General features: G+C 43.1%; 1 protein-coding gene across 7 annotated transcripts in view; it reads right to left on the reverse strand.

Moving 5' to 3' along the window:
• The window catches only part of CACNA1C (calcium voltage-gated channel subunit alpha1 C), a 647,971-nt gene that overhangs the window by 20,875 nt on the left and 603,817 nt on the right, over positions 1-23,279 (reverse strand). For all 7 annotated transcript variants that reach the window (XM_030939233.1, XM_030939228.1, XM_030939229.1 and 4 more), the window contains 5 exons: positions 22,516-22,607; positions 12,165-12,330; positions 11,456-11,583; positions 10,335-10,431; positions 7,828-7,930 (listed from right to left, as the gene is read on the reverse strand). In XM_030939233.1, coding sequence (XP_030795093.1) covers positions 7,828-7,930; positions 10,335-10,431; positions 11,456-11,583; positions 12,165-12,330; positions 22,516-22,607 — 586 coding nt within the window. The remainder of the gene's footprint in view (positions 1-7,827; positions 7,931-10,334; positions 10,432-11,455; positions 11,584-12,164; positions 12,331-22,515; positions 22,608-23,279) is intronic.

A 23,279-nucleotide genomic window follows, 5' to 3' on the forward strand; every position in this document is an offset into this window, starting at 1 on the left:
CCCTTCGGTGGGGGCATTATGGGCCCTTTGGTAGCTGTTCTGAAATGTCTTAGTGTTTAAAAGATAGTCTTTAATTCTTGACATGATTGTAGTTCCCGCATGGCTGGCTTCTCCCCTTTTCTCTGGAACGCCTATTTCCTCAGAATTGGGTCTCTGCATTTGATTGATCAGTCTTTCGCACTGTTACTAGCTATTGGTCTTCTTTAGTTGGCATGTGGCTTGCTTTGACAGTGAACCTTCAATCCTGCTGAATCCTTGCTTCCATACCTCCCTGCCTTTTGTTCCTCTATGGAACAAAATCTTTTTTTTTTTTTATTATTATACTTTAAGTTCTAGGGTACATGTGCATAACGTGCAGGTTTGTTACATATGTATACTTGTGCCGTGTTGGTGTGCTGCACCCATCAACTCGTCAGCACCCATCAATTCGTCATTTATATCAGGTATAACTCCCAATGCAATCCCTCCCCCCTTCCCCCTCCCCATAATAGGCCGCGATGTGTGATGTTCCCCTTCCCGAGTCCAAGTGATGTCATTGTTCAGTTCCCACCTATGAGTGAGAACATGCGGTGTTTGGTTTTCTCTTCTTGTGATAGTTTGCTAAGAATGATGGTTTCCAGCTGCATCCATGTCCCTACAAAGGACGCAAACTCATCCTTTTTTATGGCTGCATAATATTCCATGGTGTATATGTGCCACATTTTCTTTTTTTTTTTCTTTTTTTTTTTTTTTGAGACAGAGTCTCACTCTGTCGCCCAAGCTGGAGTGCAGTGGCCAGATCTCAGCAACACTGCAAGCTCCGCCTCCCGGGTTGACGCCATTCTCCTGCCTCAGCCTCCCGAGTAGCTGGGACTACAGGCACCCGCCACCTTGCCCGGCTAGTTTTTTGTATTTTTTAGTAGAGACGGGGTTTCACCATGTTAGCCAGGATGGTCTCGATCTCCTGACCTTGTGATCCACCCGCCTCAGCCTCCCAAAGTGCTGGGATTACAGGCTTGAGCCACCGTGCCCGGCCAAGCCACATTTTCTTAATCCAGTCTGTCACAGATGGACATTTGGGTTGATTCCAAGTTTTTGCTATTGTGAATGTGCCGCAATAAACATACGTGTGCATGTGTCTTTATGGCAGCATGATTTATAATCCTTTGGGTATATACCCAGTAGTGGGATGGCTGGGTCATATGGTACATCTAGTTCTAGATCCTTGAGGAATCGCCATACTGTTTTCCATAATGGTTGAACTAGTTTACAATCCCACCAACAGTGTAAAAGTGTTCCTATTTCTCCACATCCTCTCCAGCACCTGTTGTTTCCTGACTTTTTTATGATTGCCATTCTAACTGGTGTGAGATGGTATCTCATTGTGGTATTGATTTGCATTTCTCTGATGGCCAGTGATGATGAGCATTTTTTCATGTGTCTGTTGGCTGTATGAATGTCTTCTTTTGAGAAATGTCTGTTCATATCCTTTGCCCACTTTTTGATGGGGTTGTTTGTTTTTTTCTTGTAAACTTGTTTGAGTTCTTTGTAGATTCTGGATATTAGCCCTTTCTTAGATGAGTAGATTGCAAAAATTTTCTCCCATTCTGTGGGTTGCCTGCTCACTCTGATGGTAGTTTCTTTTGCTGTGCAGAAGCTCTTTCGTTTAATGAGATCCCATTTGTCAATTTTGGCTTTTGCTGCCGTTGCTTTTGGTGTTTTAGACATGAAGTCCTTGCCCATGCCTATGTCCTGAATGGTACTACCTAGGTTTTCTTCTAGGGTTTTTATGGTATTAGGTCTAACATTTAAGTCTCTAATCCATCTTGAGTTAATTTTCATATAAGGAGTAAGGAAAGGATCCAGTTTCAGCTTTCTACTTATGGCTAGCCAATTTTCCCAGCACCATTTATTAAATAGGGAATCCTTTCCCCATTTCTTGTTTCTCTCAGGTTTGTCAAAGATCAGATGGCTGTAGATGTGTGGTTTTATTTCTGAGGACTCTGTTCTGTTCCATTGGTCTATATCTCTGTTTTGGTACCAGTACCATGCTGTTTTGGTTACTGTAGCCTTGTAGTATAGTTTGAAGTCAGGTAGCGTGATGCCTCCAGCTTTGTTCTTTTGACTTAGGATTGACTTGGCAATGCGGGCTCTTTTTTGGTTCCATATGAACTTTAAAGCCGTTTTTTCCAATTCTGTGAAGAAACTCATTGGTAGCTTGATGGGGATGGCATTGAATCTATAAATAACCTTGGGCAGTATGGCCATTTTCACGATATTGACTCTTCCTATCCATGAGCATGGTATGTTCTTCCATTTGTTAGTGTCCTCTTTTATTTCACTGAGCAGTGGTTTGTAGTTCTCCTTGAAGAGGTCCTTTACATCCCTTGTAAGTTGGATTCATAGGTATTTTATTCTCTTTGAAGCAATTGTGAATGGAAGTTCATTCATGATTTGGCTCTCTGTTTGTCTGTTACTGGTGTATAAGAATGCTTGTGATTTTTGCACATTAATTTTGTATCCTGAGACTTTGCTGAAGTTGCTTATCAGCTTAAGAAGATTTTGGGCTGAGACAATGGGGTTTTCTAAATATACAATCATGTCATCTGCAAACAGGGACAATTTGACTTCTTCTTTTCCTAACTGGATACCCTTTATTTCTTTCTCTTGCCTGATTGCCCTAGCCAGAACTTCCAACACTATGTTGAATAGGAGCGGTGAGAGAGGGCATCCCTGTCTTGTGCCAGTTTTCAAAGGGAATTTTTCCAGTTTTTGCCCATTCAGTATGATATTGGCTGTGGGTTTGTCATAAATAGCTCTTATTATTTTGAGGTACGTTCCATCAATACCGAATTTATTGAGCGTTTTTAGCATGAAGGGCTGTTGAATTTTGTCAAAAGCCTTTTCTGCATCTATTGAGATAATCATGTGGTTCTTGTCTTTGGTTCTGTTTATATGCTGGATTACGTTTATAGATTTGCGAATGTTGAACCAGCCTTGCATCCCAGGGATGAAGCCCACTTGATCATGGTGGATAAGCTTTTTGATGTGCTGCTGAATCTGGTTTGCCAGTATTTTATTGAGGATTTTTGCATCGATGTTCATCAGGGATATTGGTCTAAAATTTTCTTTTTTTGTTGTGTCTCTGCCAGGCTTTGGTATCAGGATGATGTTGGCCTCATAAAATGAGTTAGGGAGGATTCCCTCTTTTTCTATTGATTGGAATAGTTTCAGAAGGAATGGTACCAGCTCTTCCTTGTACCTCTGGTAGAATTCAGCTGTGAATCCATCTGGTCCTGGACTTTTTTTGGTTGGTAGGCTATTAATTATTGCCTCAATTTCAGAGCCTGCTATTGGTCTATTCAGGGATTCAACTTCTTCCTGGTTTAGTCTTGGAAGAGTGTTAAGTGTCCAGGAAATTATCCATTTCTTCTAGATTTTCTAGTTGATTTGCGTAGAGGTGTTTATAGTATTGTCTGATGGTAGTTTGTATTTCTGTGGGGTCAGTGGTGATATCCCCTTTATAATTTTTTATTGCGTCCATTTGATTCTTCTCTCTTTTCTTCTTTATTAGTGTTGCTAGTGGTCTGTCAATTTTGTTGATTTTTTCAAAAAACCAACTCCTGGATTCATTGATTTTTTGGAGGGTTTTTTGTGTCTCTCTCTCCTTCAGTTCTGCTCTGATCTTAGTTATTTCTTGCATTCTGCTAGCTTTTTTTTTTTTTTTTTTTTTTTTTTTTTTTTTTTTTTTTTTTGAGGCGGAGTCTCACTCTGTGGCCCGGACTGGAGTGCAGTGGCCAGATCTCAGCTCACTGCAAGCTCCGCCTCCCGGGTTTACGCCATTCTCCTGCCTCAGCCTCCCGAGTAGCTGGGACTACAGGCACCCGCCACCTCGCCTGGCTAGATTTTTTTGTATTTTTTTTAGTAGAGATGGGGTTTCACCGTGTTAGCCAGGATGGTCTCGATCTCCTGACCTCGTGATCCGCCTGTCTCGGCCTCCCAAAGTGCTGGGATTACAGGCTTGAGCCACCGCGCCTGGCCATTTTTTTTTTTTTTTTTTTTTTTTTTTTTTTTTTTTTTTTTGAGGCGGAGTCTCACTCTGTGGCCCGGACTGGAGTGCAGTGGCCAGATCTCAGCTCACTGCATCTGCTAGCTTTTGAATGTGTTTGCTCTTGCTTCTCCAGTTCTTTTAACTGTGATGTTAGAGTGTCAATTTTAGATCTTTCCAGCTTTCTCTCGTGGGCATTTAGTGCTATAAATTTCCCTCTACACACTGCTTTAAATGTGTCCCAGAGATTCTGGTATGTTGTATCTTTGTTCTCATTGGTTTCAAAGAACATCTTTATTTCTGCCTTCATTTCGTTATGTACCCAGTAGTCATTCAGGAGCAGGTTGTTCAGTTTCCATGTAGCTGAGCGATTTTGAGTGAATTTCTTAATACTGAATTCTAGTTTGATTGCACTGTGGTCTGACAGTTTGTTATAATTTCTGTTCTTTTACATTTGCTGTGGAGTGCTTAACTTCCAACTATGTGGTGAATTTTGGAATAAGTGCAATGTGGTACTGAGAAGAATGTATATTCTGTTGATTTAGGGTGGAGAGTTCTGTAGATGTCTATTAGGTCCACTTGGTGCAGAGCTGAGTTCACTTCCTGGATATCCTTGTTAACTTTCTGTTTCATTGATCTGTCTAATGATGACAGTGGGGTGTTAAAGTCTCCCATTATTATTGTATGGGAGTCTAAGTCTCTTTGTAGGTCTCTAAGGACTTGCTTTATGAATCTGGGTGCTCCTGTATTGGGTGCATATATATTTAGGGTAGTTAGCTTTTCTTGTTGAATTGATCCCTTTACCATTATGTAATGGCCTTCTTTGTCTCTTCTGATCCTTGTTGGTTTAAAGTCTGTTTTATCAGAGACTAGGATTGCAAGCTCTGCTTTTTTTTTTTTTTTTTTTTTTTTTTTTGCTTTCCATTTGCTTGGCAGATCTTCCTCCATCCCTTTATTTTGAGCCTATGTGTGTCTCTGCATGTGAGATGGGTCTCCTGAATACAGCACACTGATGGGTCTTGACTCTTTATCCAGTTTGCCAGTCTGTGTCTTTTAATTGGAGCATTTAGTCCATTAACATTTAATGTTAATATTGTTATGTGTGAACTTGATCCTGCCATTATGATATTAACTGGTTATTTTGCTCGTTAGTTGATGCAGTTTCTTCCTAGCCTCGATAGTCTTTACATTTTGGCATGTTTTTGCAATGGCTGGTACCGGTTGGAACAAAATCTTACATCCTCAATTTATATTAAGCTTTAAGTATTACAGCATATTCCTCCTGGCAGTCATTTATATCACCTCTTCTTCCCTCGGAACATAGGGTAGTGACACTCCTTGCAGAAAATTTGGAGAGTAAAAAAACTAAAGGAGTAAGGTAGATGTCACTGCTGATCTTTCTACTCATGATAATCAGTTAACATACGAACACATTTTCTTCCCAGTTTTCTTCCTTGTTATACACACGTATGTGTGAATTAAATGTGTGTTTTGGCCGGGCGCGGTGGCTTATGCCTGTAATCCCAGCACTTTGGGAGGCCCAGTCAGGCAGATTACGAGGTCAGGAGATTGAGACCATCCTGGTCAGCATGGTGAAACCCTGTCTCTACTAAAAATACAAAAAGTAGCTGGGGTGTGGTGACACATGCCTGTAATCCCAGCTACTCAGGAGGCTGAGGCAGGAGAATGGCTTGAACCAGGGAGTTGGAGGTTGCAGGAGGCTGTGATTGCGCCACTCCACTCCAGCCACTCCAGGTGACAGAGTAAGATCCATTTAAAAAAAAAAGTGTGTTTTTGTTTTCTGGTAGTCAGAAATAGGCCTATTTATACCCGTTTCAGATTGAGTGATTACATTGGCTACTGATGGTGTATTTTTTTAGCCTTTGCTTTTTTTTTTTCAGTTTAGTAGCAGAACTTGTCCTATTTTTACTTTTTATTTTATTTTATTTTTTTCAGATGGAGTCTCACTCTGTCACCCAGGCTGGAGTACAGTGGTATGATCTCAGCTCACTGCAACCTCTGCCTCCCAGGTTCAAGCGATTCTCCTGCCTCAGCCTCCTGAGTAGCTGGGATTACGGGTGCCCACCACCATGCCTGGCTAATTTTTGGTATTTTTAGTAGAGACGGGGTTTTACCATGTTGGCTGGGCTGGTCTTGAACTCCTGACCTCAGGTGATCCACCTGCCTCGGCTTCCCAAAGTGCTGGGATTACAGGTGTGAGCCACCGTGCCTGGCTCCTATTTTTATGTTTTAAAAATCAGCTAATTATTTTGATTTCTGTCTTGGTGGACTGGTTCTTGTTTCACTTCATTTCAAATGTTTCTGTTATTTTTTTCTGAAGGATCTAACTGAGAGAAGGCCCATGTCTGGGTTATTCAATGAATTAAATTCCCAGATGTCATCACCTTTCTCTAGTCTACCAACGAAGCAACGGAAGTAGAGACAGAGTAAATGGCTCATACTCATGTCATTAGTGAGAGAGTAGGGATTCTGATTTGAGTCTCCCATCTCCCTGCCCAGGGCCCCTTCTGTTGCCCCAGAGGAACACACTGACGGACAGCCTGAGCTTTAAGCTGGAAGTGTAGGAAGGGGAAGGAAGCATACTGCTTGTCTCATCTGTGTTTTCTGTAATTACTACACCAGTGGGTTTGACTCATCTCTGTAGCTGGTTCAAAATGCAGATTCCTGGGCCCCATGCTCGGGGATTTGGCATCATCAGATCTGCGTGGGTGCCTGGGACTCTGTAGCTTTAACAGGTGTCCAAAGCTGATTCTGCAGCAGGTGGTCTTTTGACCATGTAATAAGAAACACTAGACACTCCAAGGCTGGACACGCTTGGAGAGAAATGGCATCTTCTTAGGAGTATTTAATACAGCCTTTTCCACAGTGGTTCACAAACTCTTATCCATCATAAAGTGAGCAGATTATCTCACTCAGGCTGCCGCTAGCCCTTAGGGTGCCTCGTGAAAACTAGAAGGGCCCCTCTAGGTGGACACAGCCCTGAGGGAGCCCAGTCTGAGTAGGTGGCACCGGTGAGGTCTGAATCCTTACCTGTCCACTGGCTGACAGCCTTGATCCAGGCTCAGCCCACACAATGTGTGCGATGACCACCACCACAGCCACCACTTGTCACTATGTCCCCTTTCCCACACATGTCTTCCCAGCACAGTCCTATTAATTTAATGAGTTGAGCATTTGAGATGCCCACCTGTAGCTAGTGTTAAGTCCTTTTAGACAGGGGTTGGTCCTGCTTTAGCTAACACCCGTCTTCTTCTGTTTTGTGAGCTATACTCTCTGACTTTAAGATACCACCAGAATGAGTCCCAGAGTTTAATGGAAAGCGAGAGTTCAAAATGAATAAGCTAGAGCAGGCTGGTCCAACCTGCAGCCCATGGGCCACGTGCGGCCCAGGATGGCTTTGAATGTGGCCCAACACATATTCTTAAACTTTCTTAAAACATTGAGTATTTTGCGATTTTTTTTTTTTTTTTTTTAGTTCATCAGCTATCGTTAGTGTATTTTATGTGTGGCCCAAGACAATTCTTCTTCCAATGTGGCCCAGAGAAGCCAAAAGATTGGATACCCCTGAGCTAGAGGCAGGGAGACCATTCAGGAAGCAAATAAATCATGAGCAGGCTGGGACCCTGCGATGTCCTGGAGCTTAGGTCACCCCTGTATCCCCGCTCGGATGCTGTCTGGGGCAGGAAGGTCCCTTGAGCACTGTGCAGGCTGCCGATTTCCTCTCTGATTATCTGCTAGACCTTCTGAGTGTCTCTCCCAGTGCCCACGGGCGCCCTTACCTTCTGTTTTGATCCTCAGGGCTGTCCTGACCAGGGCAAACAGGGTGGCATTGAACATAACCGTCCCGTCGCTGTTCAGAGGCATGTTCATGGAGACCAGGCGCTGCGGGGGAAGGGGAGCAAAGCCGGTGATGATGGCAGGCAGTGCTTAGGGGACCACAGAACACCATGGCAGAGTGATATGGTTTGGATCTGTGTCCCCGCCCAAATCTCATGTTGAATTGTAATCCCCAAAATTGGAGGTGGGGCCTGGTGAAAGGTGATTGCATCATGGAGTGGATTTCTCATAAATGGTTTGGTGCCGTCCCCTTGGTGAGTGGGTTCTCATGAGATCTGTTTAAGCGTGTGGTCCCTCCCCCTTCTCTTTTGCTCCCTGTCTCTCCATGTGATGCACCTGCCTCCCCTTTGCCTTCCATCATGATTGGAAGCTTTCTGAGGCCTCCCCAGAAGCAGAATGCGAGTGCCAAGCTTCCTGTACAGCCTGCTAAACTGTGGGCCAATTAAACCTGTTTTCTTATAAATCACCCAGTCTCGCGTATTTCTTTATAGCACTGCAAGGATGGCCTAATACACAGAGGATGCTGGGGGAGACACGCAGCTTGTGTGGGTGCTGTTGGAGTGGGCAGTGAGTGAATGCTCCCTGAAGCATTCCAGGGAGAATCTTGCCTTTGCCACAACTACTTTTGACCCTCCTCACAGAGTGGAGACGTATGAAATTTGTCCTCATTAAACCTTCACTTCCACAGAAGGATGTGAAGGCCACCCAACCTTGCGCCCTGCTCGGAAGTCTGCTCAGGCGTGCAGGTATGCTCTCCTGCGGCAGCAGAGACCGACTGCACGCCAGCACATGCTGGGAGCCCACCTGTCAGGCAGCATTCGCCCACAGCCCAGAGAGGAGAAGGGATCACAGGAGCTTTGCCTGCAGGAGATGCTACATGTCCTCTCTGTGTATTGCCGAATATGCTTCTGCATCAAGCTGGAGCAGAAGCCTGCTGACACTGGATAGTGCTGTCTTGCCCTCTTCTTACCTAGCACACCCCCAGAACAGGCTTCCCTGGCCCCGAGCTCCGGTGTGGGGCCTTCAGCATGCACTGGGTCACGATGAGCAAGCGTGGTGTGAAGCTCAGCACGGCATCCATGCTGAGGACATGCTCAAGGGGGCTATTCGTCAGCTCACACGGTGACCTCCTGCTAGTCTCAATGTCTAGAAGGGTTACACTTTTCCTGAGTGACCAGATCTTGGTGAGTCTCATGGATGATGTGAACTGTATCGTGGCCACTGGAAAGTTTCGCATCCAGGCTTCAGCGTGCCCAGGCCCATCTGGAGGCCACAACGGATGCACCTTAGCCCCCTCCAGGCTGCATCCCTGCCCACCCTCACCTTGCATGGTGTTTGTACCTCGCATTTATTTTATACTCCTTTTTTTCTGATATTTTCTATGCCCTTGGAAATCTCTTAAAGTCTGTTTTTTTTTTTTTTTTGGAGTAAAGTAGAGGCACAAATGAGAAGAAACTCAGTAAACAGAGCACAAGTAGAAGGTTCTATGTTCCCTCAGTCTGCGTTTTCCATGAGTGGATTCTCACAGAGCCGAATCCTCTTGCCATCTGTTTCCTCCTCTCTCCAGCCCTCTGGTCTCCCTTCGCCCACCTCTCTGCCAGCTCATTACTGCCCCAACAAGGGGCGCAGAATGGCCACAGAAGAGAGGAGGGGAGAAATGGAAATGACACTTTTTTTGGGGGGGTCATGGTCTCACTAAGGAATCTGAGGAAAGTGAGAAATCCTCCCCTGGTACACTTTGTATTTTAGTGATTTTATGTACAATTTTAGGACTCACAGACCCCTGAAGTCAATGCCTGGGCTTTCTAATTGCCCTCCACCTCCAGGAAAAGAATGCCTAACCCCTCTAGCCTAGGCTGGGGAGTCTCCCACCCCAGGATGCCCAGATGGTGCAGTGGCATGGGCTCAAAAAGCCCTTTATCCAGGACTGGGCCCCTGGCTCACTGGGACAGGAGGCATTCACTCCGTTATTCCCTTATAGAGTCTGAGAATTTAGAGCTGGAAGGATCCTTAAAATGTAATTTTTTTTTTTTTTTTTTTTTTTTTTTTGAGACAGAGTCTTGCTCTGTCGCCCAGGCTGGAGTGCAGTGGCTGAAGCTCAGCTCACTGCAAGCTCCGCCTCCCGGGTTTATGCCATTTTCCTGCCTCAGCCTCCCGAGTAGCTGGGACTACAGGTGCCACCACCGCGCTAGGCTAGTTTTTTGTATTTTTTAGTAGAGATGGGGTTTCACCATGTTAGCCAGGATGGTCTCGATCTCCTGACCTCGTGATCCGCCCGTCTCGGCCTCCCAAAGTGCTGGGATTGCAGGCTTGAGCCACCGCGCCCAGCCTAAAATGTAATCTTTAGGCACATAAACTAGTATGTTAATTCCCTTAAAGGATCACAAGAAATGGGCACTTCGCCTCCCCTCTCTTCTCTCTTCCTCCCATGAACCCAGTTATCTCTTACTTTGCAAGCCACGCGGTGAGGGCACAGCTTCCCAAAACCTAGTGGGGGCTGAATCCGCCGGAGGAGGGTCACCACATCCAGGTGTTTGATACGACCCCTAGAAGAGGAAGGAGGGGAGGGACAGGGTATCAGAGAGCCATAGTCTCTGCCAGCAGCCCAGGACGCATGCACCTGAGGGGTGGGGCCCACTCACATGGGCAACACTGCAGTGTGTGGTGGCCCTATTAGTCACACTCAGTGCAGAGCTGCAGAATTGCATGGCACAGCCCCAAACCAATATACATATACACGTTTTTAGGTTTTAATGAATACTTTTCTGCCCTCACCATGTTCAAAGTGGAAGGGATTTTAGCAGTGCTACAGAATTCTCAATACATACTTGCTGACTGAATGAATTAACCTTCTGACCAAAAGGTATTTACTGAGGGTCAGCCGAATGGGATTGATCTTTAGACCAGAAGCAGGAATGGAGGCAAGATTTTGCCCGGCCCTGTGTATCCTAACTTGAACACTTAACTAGTTATTCCTGATACTAGAATTTCCTATCCTTCCATTCAACTGAATGTAGTAGATATATTCTTTTCTTTCTTTTTTTTTTTTAGATGGAGTCTTGCTTTGTTGCCCAGGCTGGAGTGCAGTGGTGCAATCTCAGCTCACTGCAACCTCCGCCTCCCGGATTCACGCAATTCTCGTGCCTTGGCCTCCTGAGTAGCTGGGATTATAGGCATGTGCCACCATGTCCGGCTAATTTTGTATTTTAAGTAGAGATGGGGGTTTACCATGTTGGCCAGGCTGGTCTTGAACTCCTGGCCTCAAGTGATTCACCCACCTCAGCCTCCCAAAGTGCTGGGATTCCAGGCGTGAGCCACCGCACCCAGCCTAGTAGATATATTCTTGACTTAATTGAAGGCGCCAGGCCTCCTCCTGCTGGCAAACCCTGGGGTTTGATGCAGTTTGGTGTTTCTAATTGATCCACCCAGTGCTGGCCAACCGTGAGCCCCTCCTGCAGGTGTGGTCAGTGATACCCTCTCTCAGCTTAGGGAATCAGGATTTCCCGAGCCCTCCTGCAGGTGTGGTCAGCGATACCCTCTCTCAGCTCTCAGTTCCCTCTGGGAACTTACTTGGCTTCAGGGTCATACTCTGCCCAGATTCTTTTAAACTCATCCAGGTGGTGGGGACCAAGGATGGACCAGTCCCTTGTCAGGTAGTCAAAGTTGTCCATGATGACAGCTACAAAGAGGTTGATGATCTGCAGGGAACAGTACAGTGAGGTGCTGGGAGAAGACCTTCCTACACACCTGCCTCTGGAACCCCCTTGCCAGCCGGGGCCCACTGATGGCAGAAGCCAACCTTTCTAAAGACCAGTAATCCATCCTACCAGCCTTAGAACCTGGGTCTCTCGGACATAAACTTGACACAGCTTCCCTGAGAGTTGTGTGTGATGAACCCACGTCACAAGCTGGACAGCTTCCCTCCTACTGAGCCGCTGGGCAAGGCTGCGCAGGACAGAGGGGACTTTATCCCCTTTTCCTCACTCCTCAGTAAGACGCCAAAAAAGTATAGCTCTTTCTAGGCCTCCACATGTCTCCTGTGTCAATGCCACCATGACAAGAACCAAGAATGGACAAGCAAGATGCTGGTGGAGCTCACTCTGGCCCAGGGCTTTCTGCCTTTCTCTCCATGTGGCTGGACACTCCTGCCAACTTAGTCTTCCCAAGCCAGCTCCTCCGATGGGGTTGCCCTGACCGTGAGCTGCAGAGATGGAGGGTTCAGGATGCCCTGGAACTGGGCACTCATGGCTGCTGGCTGTTGAGTTCCCCCTTGGCTTACCAGGAAGGCACAGAGCATGTAGAAGCTGATGAAGTAGAAGACGGCAAAGCTGCTGCCACAGGGTGTTTCACCCTCCGTGCTGTTGCTGGGCTCGGACTCCGGGGCACACTTCTTGCCTGGCATGCAGGCCAGCATGATGTCCTGCCAGGCCTCCCCGGTGGCACACCTACAGGGGAGGGAGAGCCACATCCATGCAGCCCATCCTACAGATGCCAAGGAGGGCCCTCTGCATCCCTCCCCGCCTGTCCCTTTCCTCCTTCCCCAGAGGGAATCACTAAAATGAACTTGATGTTCATCATTCCCCGAATGCTCTGATATGTTCGCTAAATATGCAAACACATGGCATTATTTTGAAGATTTTAAATTTTATATACACAGTAACAAATTGCACCACTTCCAAAAACTTGCTGTTTTTGCAATCCACATGATGTTTTTGAGACTTAGCCTTTTGGATGTATTTTAGTTCCAGTTCCTTCACCTTAACTGCTATATAGCAGTATGCTCTATGAACTTACCATAAAAAAATCCACCATCCTGTTAAGGAACATTTAGGTTTTTCACTATTTTCTTTTACTAGTACAAAAAACACTGCAATAAACATGCAGATTTATATCTTGGGTATCCACTTAGAAGTAGAATTGCCAGTTAAAGTACACGTGTCTTCATTTTTACTAGATATTCCGTGAACTCCAAGGGTTTGTCCAACTTAGACTCCTATTATCAGTGTAGGAGAAATGACACTACTGTACAAACTCATCTGTTCATTAGTGAATTGTTTTAAATGATGCTTGTATAATTCCTGTGAGATAATATGTCATTGCTGTTTTAATTTGGTTATAAAATGATTAGTGGGTTAAGAATTTAGATTTTATCTTCCATTAAATTGCATGTTCATGTTTTTGTTTGATTCAAGATGTCTTCTTGTTCGTTTGTAGGGTGCTTAAGATATTCTATTTTCTATTATTTTTAAAAATTTTCAACAGTTTTTGGGGAACAAGTGGTTTTTGCTTGCACGGACAAGTTCTTTAGTGGTGATTTCTGAGACTTTGGTGCACCCATCACCCAAGCAGTAGCCTTTTATCCCTGACCATCCCCCCACCCTTCCCCAAGTCCCCAAAGTCCATGACATCATTTTGCAAATGGTGCTGCTATAAACGTGTGTGTGCATGTGTCCCTTTCATATAATGACTTCTTCTCCTTTGGGTAGATACCCAGGAGTGGGATTGCTGGAGGGAATGGTAGTTCTACTTTTACTTCTTTAAGGAATCTCCATACTGTTTTCCACAGTGGTTGTATTAGTTTACATTCCCACCAGCAGTATAAAAGTGTTCCCTTTTCAGCACATCCATACCAACATCTATTATTTTTTATTTTTTAAATTACAGCCATTCTTGTAGGAGTAAGGTGGTGTCTCAGGGTGGTTTCATGTCTATTCTTAATCCTTTGTTAGTTATATGCATCAGAAATAGCTTCTTCCAATTTGTGGCTTATCTCTGGCGTTATTTATGATGTATTTTGGTGAATCTAAGTTTTGTATTTCAATGAGGTCAAATTTTACAGTTTTTCCTCTATGTTTTGTGCTTTTTGCATCTTTTTAAAAAAATCATTCTCTGTTTTAGGTCATAAAGACATTCTTTTCTATGTTCTTCTAAAGGTTCTAAAGTTTTGTTTTTCACAATAACTTACTAACCTGAAATTTATTTTCATGTTTGATATGAGGTAGAAATATGCTTTTATTTTTCTCTGTATAGATAAGTCATTTTACTAATACTATTTATTGAATAGTACATCTTTACCTACTTAAGTGAAATATTTCTTCTGCCATAAGTTGTATTTCCATAGGTGTGTAGGTTGTGTTCTAGCCTTTCCATTCCATTCCTTAGGTTTATTTGTTTATCTTGGTACAGAAGTACTGTGTTGTCTTCATAGTAAGTTGCCTTATGGTAAGTCCTGCCCTGTCACAGTGCAGGAGTGCTTCCAACCTGTTGTTCTTCAACATTTGTCTTGGCTATTCAGTTTCCTTTTCTATTCCATAGACACAGTAGAGTCAGTTCCAGGATCTATGAGTAATCCTGTTGGGAGTCTTATTAGAATTGCATTGGGATATCGATTAACTTGGGGAATCCTGACATCTTTATGATATTAAGTCTCCTGGCCAGAAATGTGGCATATCCTTCCTTTTATTTTGTTGTACATTTAAAATGGTATAGTTTCAACATTGTATTTTAAAAGCTATATCCATTTGCTGCTGATATAGAGGGAATACAATTGATTTCATATTATGGAATATTTGCTGAACTCTCCTATTAGTTTTAGCAATTTTCTGTAATTTTTCTTGTATATACACACAGGCAATCAATTTTTTTGGCATTTAATTTTGTTTCTTCCTCTCCAATCCTTATCATTTGATTTATTTTTCTTGTCTTATTTTATTGGGTAAGAGTTATAAAATAATAATATTGAAAAAGTGACAGCATAACATCTTGTCTATTACATTTACTAGTTATTGCCAGCACAGGAAAACAATTATTTTTCTTTGTTAATCTTTTAATCTTCCACTTTATTAATTCTATTGTCATAAAAGGTTTTTAGTTAATTTGCATAGATTTTCTACTTGAATTAGCCTGTCATCTGCAAACAACGGCAGTTATGTGTACATATTTTCACATTTATAACCGCTTGCTTTTTTCTCTTTTTCTTATTGGCATTAGCTTTATGTTAGTCTTATGGGATGAGTGAAGAGGTTTTTGGCAACTTGTTGTTCCTGGAAAGTTTATATAACATTGGAATGATCCACTTCTTGATAGTCTGGTAGACCTCACAAATAAAAATATTGAATCTTGGGCCGTTTCAAAGGCTAAATTTTTGACTACCCTTTCAATTTCTGTTGCAGTTGTTTTTCTTTTAATTCTTAAGGTAATTTTATAATTCTTATTTTCTACATAAAAGCATCTGCTTCATTTAGGTTTTCGAATAGATTGGCACAAATTTGTTCATGATGTTCTCTCTGTCTTCTTTTTTGAAGTCTGATATTATTTGTCTGCTACTCTTAGAAAAATCTTGTGTGTGTGTATATGTGTTTAGAGATGGGATTATCACTTCATCACCCAGGCTACATTGCAGTGGAGCCATCTTAGCTCACTGTAACCTCAAACTCCTGGGCCCAAGTGATCCTCCCACCACAGATTCTCAAGTAGCTGGGACTACAGGCGCATGGCGCCATACCTGCCTAATATTTTTATTTTTATTTTTAGAGATGGGGTTTTGCTATGTTGCCCAGGCTGGTCTCATACTCCTGGTCTTAATTGATCCTCCCACCTCAGCCTCCCAAATTGTTGGGATTACAGGTGTGAGCTGCTATGCCTGGTGAAAATCTTTTTTTTTTTTTTTTTTTTTTTTCTGAGACGGAGTCTCGCTCTGCCACCCAGGCTGGAGTGCAGTGGCCGACCTCAGCTCACTGCAAGCTCCGCCTCCCGGGTTTATGCCATTCTCCTGCCTCAGCCTCCTGAGTAGCTGGGACTACAGGTGCCCACCACCTCGCCTGGCTAGTTTTTTGTATTTTTTAGTAGAGACGGGGTTTCACCATGTTAGCCAGGATGGTCTCGATCTCCTGACCTCGTGATCCACCCGTCTCGGCCTCCCAAAGTGCTGGGATTACAGGCTTGAAAATCTTATTTTTGATAGACTCAGAAGCTCTCAGTGAACACAGCCTCCACGTCTTGGAAATCTGTTCCTGGCATTTTTCTTTGGTCTCCTTCATTCTCTTGGCCAAAAGTTCAGCATATTGTTTAACCTCTTCCTTATATTTATTTATTTATTTGGAGACAGAGTCTTGCTCTGTCGCTGAGGCTGGAGTGCAGTGGCACAATCTTAGCTCACCGCAACCTCCACCTCCCAGTTTCAAGTGATTCTCCTGCCTCAGCCTCCCGAGTAGCTGGGATTACAGATACCTGCCACTGTGCCTGGCTAATTTTTCTATTTTTAGTAGAGACAGGTTTAACCGTCTTGGCCAGGCTGGTCTCGAACTCCTGACCTCATGATCCACCTGCCTCAGCCTCCTAAAGTGCTGGGATTACAGGTGTGAGCCATCGTGCCCGGCCTTACTTATTTTTATTTTTATTTTAGTGTCCTGTTTCTTCAGAGCAATACGTCAGCATTTGTGTTGCAGGACATGTGGAGTAAGCAGATGCTGAGTCTTGGGTGCTTTGGTTCTAGGTTCCTGACATCCTTTGTTTAGGGACTTACTCACTGGTGGACATCATCTTTATAGGGAATGAAAAGTTATTAGACTTGCCATCTCTTTTGGACCTCAGGTGAAAAGGCACAGTAGTATCAGTCAGTCTAGTCTTTCTCTATCCCCTATCTGTTTTTACAAAAACCAAATTAAGAAGTCAGATTGGCACTCACAATGCAACCCTGAACAATCTGTGCTTTCCTTCTGCAGTTCCCCTTGGTCTGTAACAGAATGCCCCATATGCAGTAGCAGGTGGACACAACCACAGGTCAGGACACACTGCTTCATAGGGAAACCTCGCTTGTCATTTGTACCATTGATCTGACCCTCATACGCCTTCCATTCTTCACCCAGAGTGGCACTGGTGACTTCTGAGGCCATATGCTTCTCATAGAGGGTATGGTTTGCATTCACTGTCCACTTCAATGAGTTTCTGGCAGCCACTGGCTGGGAAGGAGACCTTCTGCTTCATCTTGAAGCAATTGATCACCTTTGAGGTGCCACAAAACAGAGGCATGAAATTCTCTTATCATTCTAAAAATCACTTCCGCATCTGTAATTATGTTGCTTTTTGCATTCCTGATGTTGTTGTGTGTGTTTTATTTTAATTGGATTTGATGGTTTCTCTGTTTATTGGTCTTTTCAAAGGATCAGCTTTAGGGTTTATTGATAAAATCCATGATTTATTAATTTATGCTTTTATTTTTAAAAATGCATTCCTTCATATTCTGGGATTATTTTACTATTCTTTTCCCCATCTTTTAGCTTACTTAATATACATCTTTTTAAATAAACAAATAAATTTTAGGCTCTGAATCTTTTTCTTTGGTGTTCATTGACGCATCTCATACATTTCAGATACGGTGCTCTGGCTCTCATTTCTAAGTACAGTCTTGTGTCACTTAACAATGGGGAGATGCACGGTTAGGCAATTCTGTTGTTGTGCAAACAGCATAGAGTGGATTCACACAAACCTAGATGCCATAGCTATTACACACCTCAGCTCTATGGCACAGCCTACTGCTCCTAGGCTTCAAGCCTATACAGCATGTGACTGTACCGAATATTGCAGGTAACCAGAACACAATGGTAAGTATTCGTGTATCTAAACATACCTAAACACTGAAAAGGAGCAGTAAAATAGGAACAGTAAAAAAGATTTAAAGATGGTGCACCTGTAGAGGGCACATACCATAAATGGAGCTTGCAGGACCGAAAGTCGTTCTGGGTGGGGCAGTGAGTGAGTGGTGAGTGAATGTGAAGGCCTAGGACCGCACACTGCCATACACCACTGGAGACTAGAAACACTATACACTTAGGCTACACATATTTATAAAAAGTACTTTTCCTTCTTCAGTAATAAATTAACTTCAGCTTAATGTAACATTTTTACTTTATAAACTTTTAAATTTTTTTACCTTTTGGACTCTTCTGTAATAACGCAACTTAAAACACACATTGTACAGCTGTACAAAATATTTTTCTTTATATCCTTATTTTGTTTTTTTCTATTAACCTTTTTTTTGTTGTTGTTTTTTGTTTTTTGTTAAAAGCTAAGACACAAACCCACACATTAGCCTAGGCCTACACAGGGTCAGCATCATCAGTAGCACTGTCTTCCACCCCCACATCTTGTCCCATTGGAAGGTCTTAGGGGACAGTAACATGCATGGAGCTGTCATCTCCTATGATAACAATGCCTTCTTCTGGAATACCTCCTGCAGGACCTGCCTAAGGCTGTTTTATGGTTAACTTAAAAAAAAAAGTAGAGGCCGGGCGCGGTGGCTCAAGCCTGTAATCTCAGCACTTTGGGAGGCCGAGACGGGCGGATCACGAGGTCAGGAGATCGAGACCATCCTGGTTAACATGGTGAAACCCCGTCTCTACTAAAAAATACAAAAATCTAGCTGGGCGAGGTGGCGGGCGCCTGTAGTCCCAGCTACTCGGGAGGCTGAGGCAGGAGAATGGCGTGAACCCGGGAGGCGGAGCTTGCAGTGAGCTGAGATCTGGCCACTGCACTCCAGCCCGGGCGACAGAGCGAGACTCCGTCTCAAAAAAAAAAAAAAAAAAAAAAAAAAGTAGAAGCAGTACACTGCAAAATAATGATAAAAGTATAGTGCAGTAAATACATAAACTGGTGACACAGTCCTTTATTCTCATTATCAAATATTATGTACTGTACATAATTGCATAAGCTATACTTTATTTATTTTTTTGAGACGGAGTCTCACTCTGTCGCCCAGGCTGGAGTGCAGTGGCCGGCTCTCGGCTCACTGCAAGCTCCGCCTCCCGGGTTCACGCCATTCTCCTGCCTCAGCCTCCCGAGCAGCTGGGACTACAGGCGAGCAGATGGGACTACAGGAGCCCTCCACCATGCCCAGCTAATTTTTTTGTATTTTTCAGTAGAGACAGGGTTTCACTGTGTTAGCCAGGATGGTCTCGATCTCCTGACTTCGTGATCCGCCCGTCTCGGCCTCCCAAAGTGCTGGGATTACAGGCGTGAGCCACCGCGCCCGGCCAAGCTATACTTTCATATGACTGGCAGCACCATGAACACCTGAGTGAGGCACTGCGCTGGGTGATGATGTATCGCGTCACTGGGTGATAGGAATTTTTCAGCTCCATTGTAATTTTAGGCAGACTGTCATTGGCTGAAATGTCATCATGTGGCACATGACTGCAGATTGTAGTTTCAGCCTTGAGTCACTAAGAAGAGTGCCAAAATTTTAAGTAGATTTTGGAGAGGTTATTGTTTTTATGGCTAATTTCTAATTTTGCTATATCAAAGTAAGAGCAGTTTTAGAATTTGTTAAATTCTTTGTGACTTAAATGTCGGCTAATTGTTGTGAATGTTTCTGGGGTGTTTAAAAAGAATGTGATTTTTTGGCCATTTATTGAGTATAAATCTATAAGATCAAGTCTGTTACTTGTATTACTTAGATATTCTTTACCCTTTTTTCTATTTTGGTCTATTTGATCTGTCATGCTCTACTACCTGTATTAAATCTTCCTGTGTGTGTGTGTGTGTGTGTGTGTGTGTGTGTTCTCCTTATACTTCTATCAATATGTAATTGATACATTTCCAAACTATATTGTTAGGGCTCATGTAGTTTTATGACTGTTACATGTTTTTGATGGATTATACCCTTTATCAATATAAAACCCCTCTGTCTTGTTTAATGCCTTTTACCTGGAATTCTATTTCTTCTGCTACTGCTATTAGTACATCTACATTGTGAGCCTTACATGATATTCATTTTTCTGTCCTTTTATTTTCATTTTCTTTAGGTCATTTTGTTTTACTATACCTGTTATAAACAGGCTAGAGCGAGATTTCTTAAAGCCAACATCAGAGTATCTATCTTTTTTTTTTTTTTTTTTTTTTGACGGAGTCTCGCTCTGTCGCCCAGGCTGGAGTGCAGTGGCCGGATCTCAGCTCACTGCAAGCTCCGCCTCCCGGGTTTACGCCATTCTCCTGCCTCAGCCTCCTGAGTAGCTGGGACTACAGGCGCCCGCCACCTCGCCTGGCTAGTTTTTTGTATTTTTTGTTTTTTAGTAGAGACGGGGTTTCACCGTGTTAGCCAGGATGGTCTCGATCTCCTGACCTCGTGATCCACCCGTCCCGGCCTCCCAAAGTGCTGGGATTACAGGCTTGAGCCACCGCGCCCGGCCCAGAGTATCTATCTTTTAATAGTGAAATTTAGCTCAATAAGTTTAGTAATTATCTTTGTTCTTATTCCTGCCATCTCCTTTTATTATTCTAATTTCCATGTTTTATTTATTTATTTTTCTACTTTTGCTTTACCTTCCTTTTGCTGAATTGCTAAGTTTTCTTTGTTCATTTTTTCCTCTAGTGGTTTGGAATGTATACATTCCATTTCTATTTTTTTAGTGATTGACCTTTAAGTATTAACATATATATTTATACACACTTTTCCCTTAAGTTATGTACAGAATTAAACAGTATCTATTCTTATCCGCAAACGAGAAGAATCTTAGCGTGGTTTCATGTTTCTAATTCTTCTACCACCTCACGTCCTACCTTGTTGAGATAACATAAAATATTACTTCCAAATTGTCATTAAGGTTTTGTACATTTTCCCCTTAACAATTATGTAGATTTTATATAAACTTTATAATGTCCTTGTTCGAAACTCACAACTATAAACTTCATTATTTTTTACTCATATCATTACTCTGCTCATCCTATTTCTTTGATTTGTTTTTCATTCTGTGGAAGTACAGCCTGAGTAATTGCTTCGAGGAAGACTTATGTGGGGCAGTAAACTTTGTGGGTTCTTAAACACTTGGAAATCTATTTTGCTTGGCTACTTGAATGCTGATTAGACTGCATATACAGGGCCAGGTTCAAGAATACATTTTCCTCATAATTTTGAACATATTATTCCATTGTCTTCTATTACATATATACTTTCGTTAACGAAAAGTCTAATGCTAATGATGATCTTCAAAGTAATTCCCTTTTTCCCTTTTTGGCAACACTATTTATTAAAGAAGCTGTTCTTTTTCCATTCTGTGTTCTTGGCACCTTTGTCGAAAATCAATTGGCTGTAAATGGGTGGGTTCATTTCTCAGGTTTCTATCCTGAGCCATTGCTCTATGTGTCTGTTTTCATGCCAGTACCATGCTGTTTTGGTTACTATAGCTATGTAACAGATTTTGATATCAGGCAGTGTGGTGCCTCCAGCTTTGTTCTTCTTGCTCAAGATTTCTTTGGCTATTCAGGGTCTTTTGTGGTTCCGTATGAATTTTAGGATTTTTTTTTTCCATTTCCATAAAAAATGACATTGGCATTTTGATAGGAATTGCATTGAATTTGTAGATTGCTTTGTGTAGTATTGTCATTTAACAATAGTAATTATTCTAATTCATGAATACAAGATATCTTTCCATTTATTTGTGTCACACCTATTTTATCAATGTTTTATAAGTTCTCAGTTTATAGATCATTAAATTTTTTCCTAAGTATTTTAGGTTTTTGTTGCTATTGTAAAAGGGACTGATTTCTTAATTTCTCTTTCAGATAGTTCATTGTTAGTATAAATAAATGCTACTCATTCTTGTGTGTTGATTTTGTGTCCTGCAACTTTACTGAATTAGTTTATCAGTTGTAATAGATTTTGGTGATCTTTAGGATTTTCTATACATAAGATCACGTCATCAGCAAACAGAAAATTTCACTTGTTCCTTTCCTATTTGGATAACTTTTAAAAATTTGTCTAATTGCTCTGGCTAGGACTTCCAGTATTATCATGTTGAATAGAAGTGGTGAGAGTGGGCATCTTTGTCTTGTTCCTCATCTTAAAGGAAAAGCTTTCAATTTTTCACCACTAAGTGTGATGTTAGCTGTGGCCTTGTCATATGTGGCCTTTATTGTGTTGCAGTACATTCCTTCTATGCCTAATTTGTTGAGAGTTTTTATCATGAAAGGATGTTGAATTTTGTCAAGTGCTTTTCTGCATCTATTGAGATGATCATGTGGGTCTTTTTTCCTTCATTCTGTTAATATAGTGTATTACACTTATTGATGTGCATATGTTGAACCATCCTTGCATCCCTGGAATGAAACCCACTTGATCATGATGTATCATCTTTTTCATGTACTGCTGGATTCAGTTTGCTAGTATTGTGTTGAAGATTAAATGATGACGACGCCAGTGCATGTGGACATAAGCGCCCAACACAGCAAATGGCACAGACAGGTGCTGGTATAGTGATAGATATCCGTACTTATTGGACGAGAAAACTGAGGTTCAGAGAAGGTAGATGTCTCGCTCAAGGTCGCAAAGCATGTTGGCAGGTTGGCTTTGGGCCTGCTCAGACTCCAAACCAGGCTGTTTCCAGCATGTGACTTTTGCTCCCCTAATGGTTTTGGCTGGTTTCCAGCAGGTGTGCCAGTGCCCAGTGTGTTTCTCTGTGGAAAGTTATCATAAATGACAATGGACCCACTGGCCTCCTTGTCAGGCAGACACCAAGCACACAACCTCTCCCTTCCTACTCCCTGGGAAACAGTTCTCTTTCATTCTACCACCAGGCCACAGTGTGGCACCATGCAGGTGTGTGTGTATCTGTGCACCTGTGTCCTCAGGGACCCACCTGAAGAGGAGCAGCACGGCCTGGGGGAAGGTCTGAAAGTTGTTGTTCCGGTTGATCTCTGTGGTATCATTCAGGGCAATTTTCCCAAACACCTAGGAGAGGGAAGGAAGAGGTGTTTAGTGATTTGTGGACAGAGAGGATCCTAATTTCTCACCATTGCTCAATGGTCTCTTCAGGGGTCTCAGGTGTCCCTGGAACTGGCCGCCACAAGCTGAATAGTCTTCCCATGCAACCTGGCAGGCACCTGCTGCCCCACCCAGCCTCTGAGCACAATCCCCTCACTGGACAAGCATGAGAATCCAAGAGCCCACAGCCTCAGGAAGGTCCCTACAGCCCGGTGGGAGCTGGGGCTGAGAGTGGTGGATGCTGGAACGGGGATCCTGCTTCTGACAGGACACAGGATGCACTGTGTTATTTTATTTGCTATTTCAGCTCTGCATGCCCAAGCACTCTTTCAAATTTAGTTCTTGCATTTTGGAGTGATGTGGAGTGAGTGATCTGGGGCTAGGACAGGCTTAATTCATTCCTGAAATCCCTTTTTTTTCCTGGTCTTTTAAAGCTGTGCTTATCTTAGAAACTGCCACCTTTATCAGGTATCAAGGTAGCTCTTCTAGTCTCAAAAGGTTTTGGCACCTGAATCTTGGGTCTTTCTGCGATGAGTAAGTAGGGGACTTCCTGGAGGAGCGGCCAAGGAAACGCTCTGGGCCAGTGTGGGCATCCTGCCAGGTTTGACCTTGGGACCTCAAGCTGAAGCCCGGAGACGG

The sequence above is a fragment of the Rhinopithecus roxellana genome, chromosome 10, assembly GCF_007565055.1.
Source record: "Rhinopithecus roxellana isolate Shanxi Qingling chromosome 10, ASM756505v1, whole genome shotgun sequence".
Classification (NCBI taxonomy): domain Eukaryota; kingdom Metazoa; phylum Chordata; class Mammalia; order Primates; family Cercopithecidae; genus Rhinopithecus; species Rhinopithecus roxellana.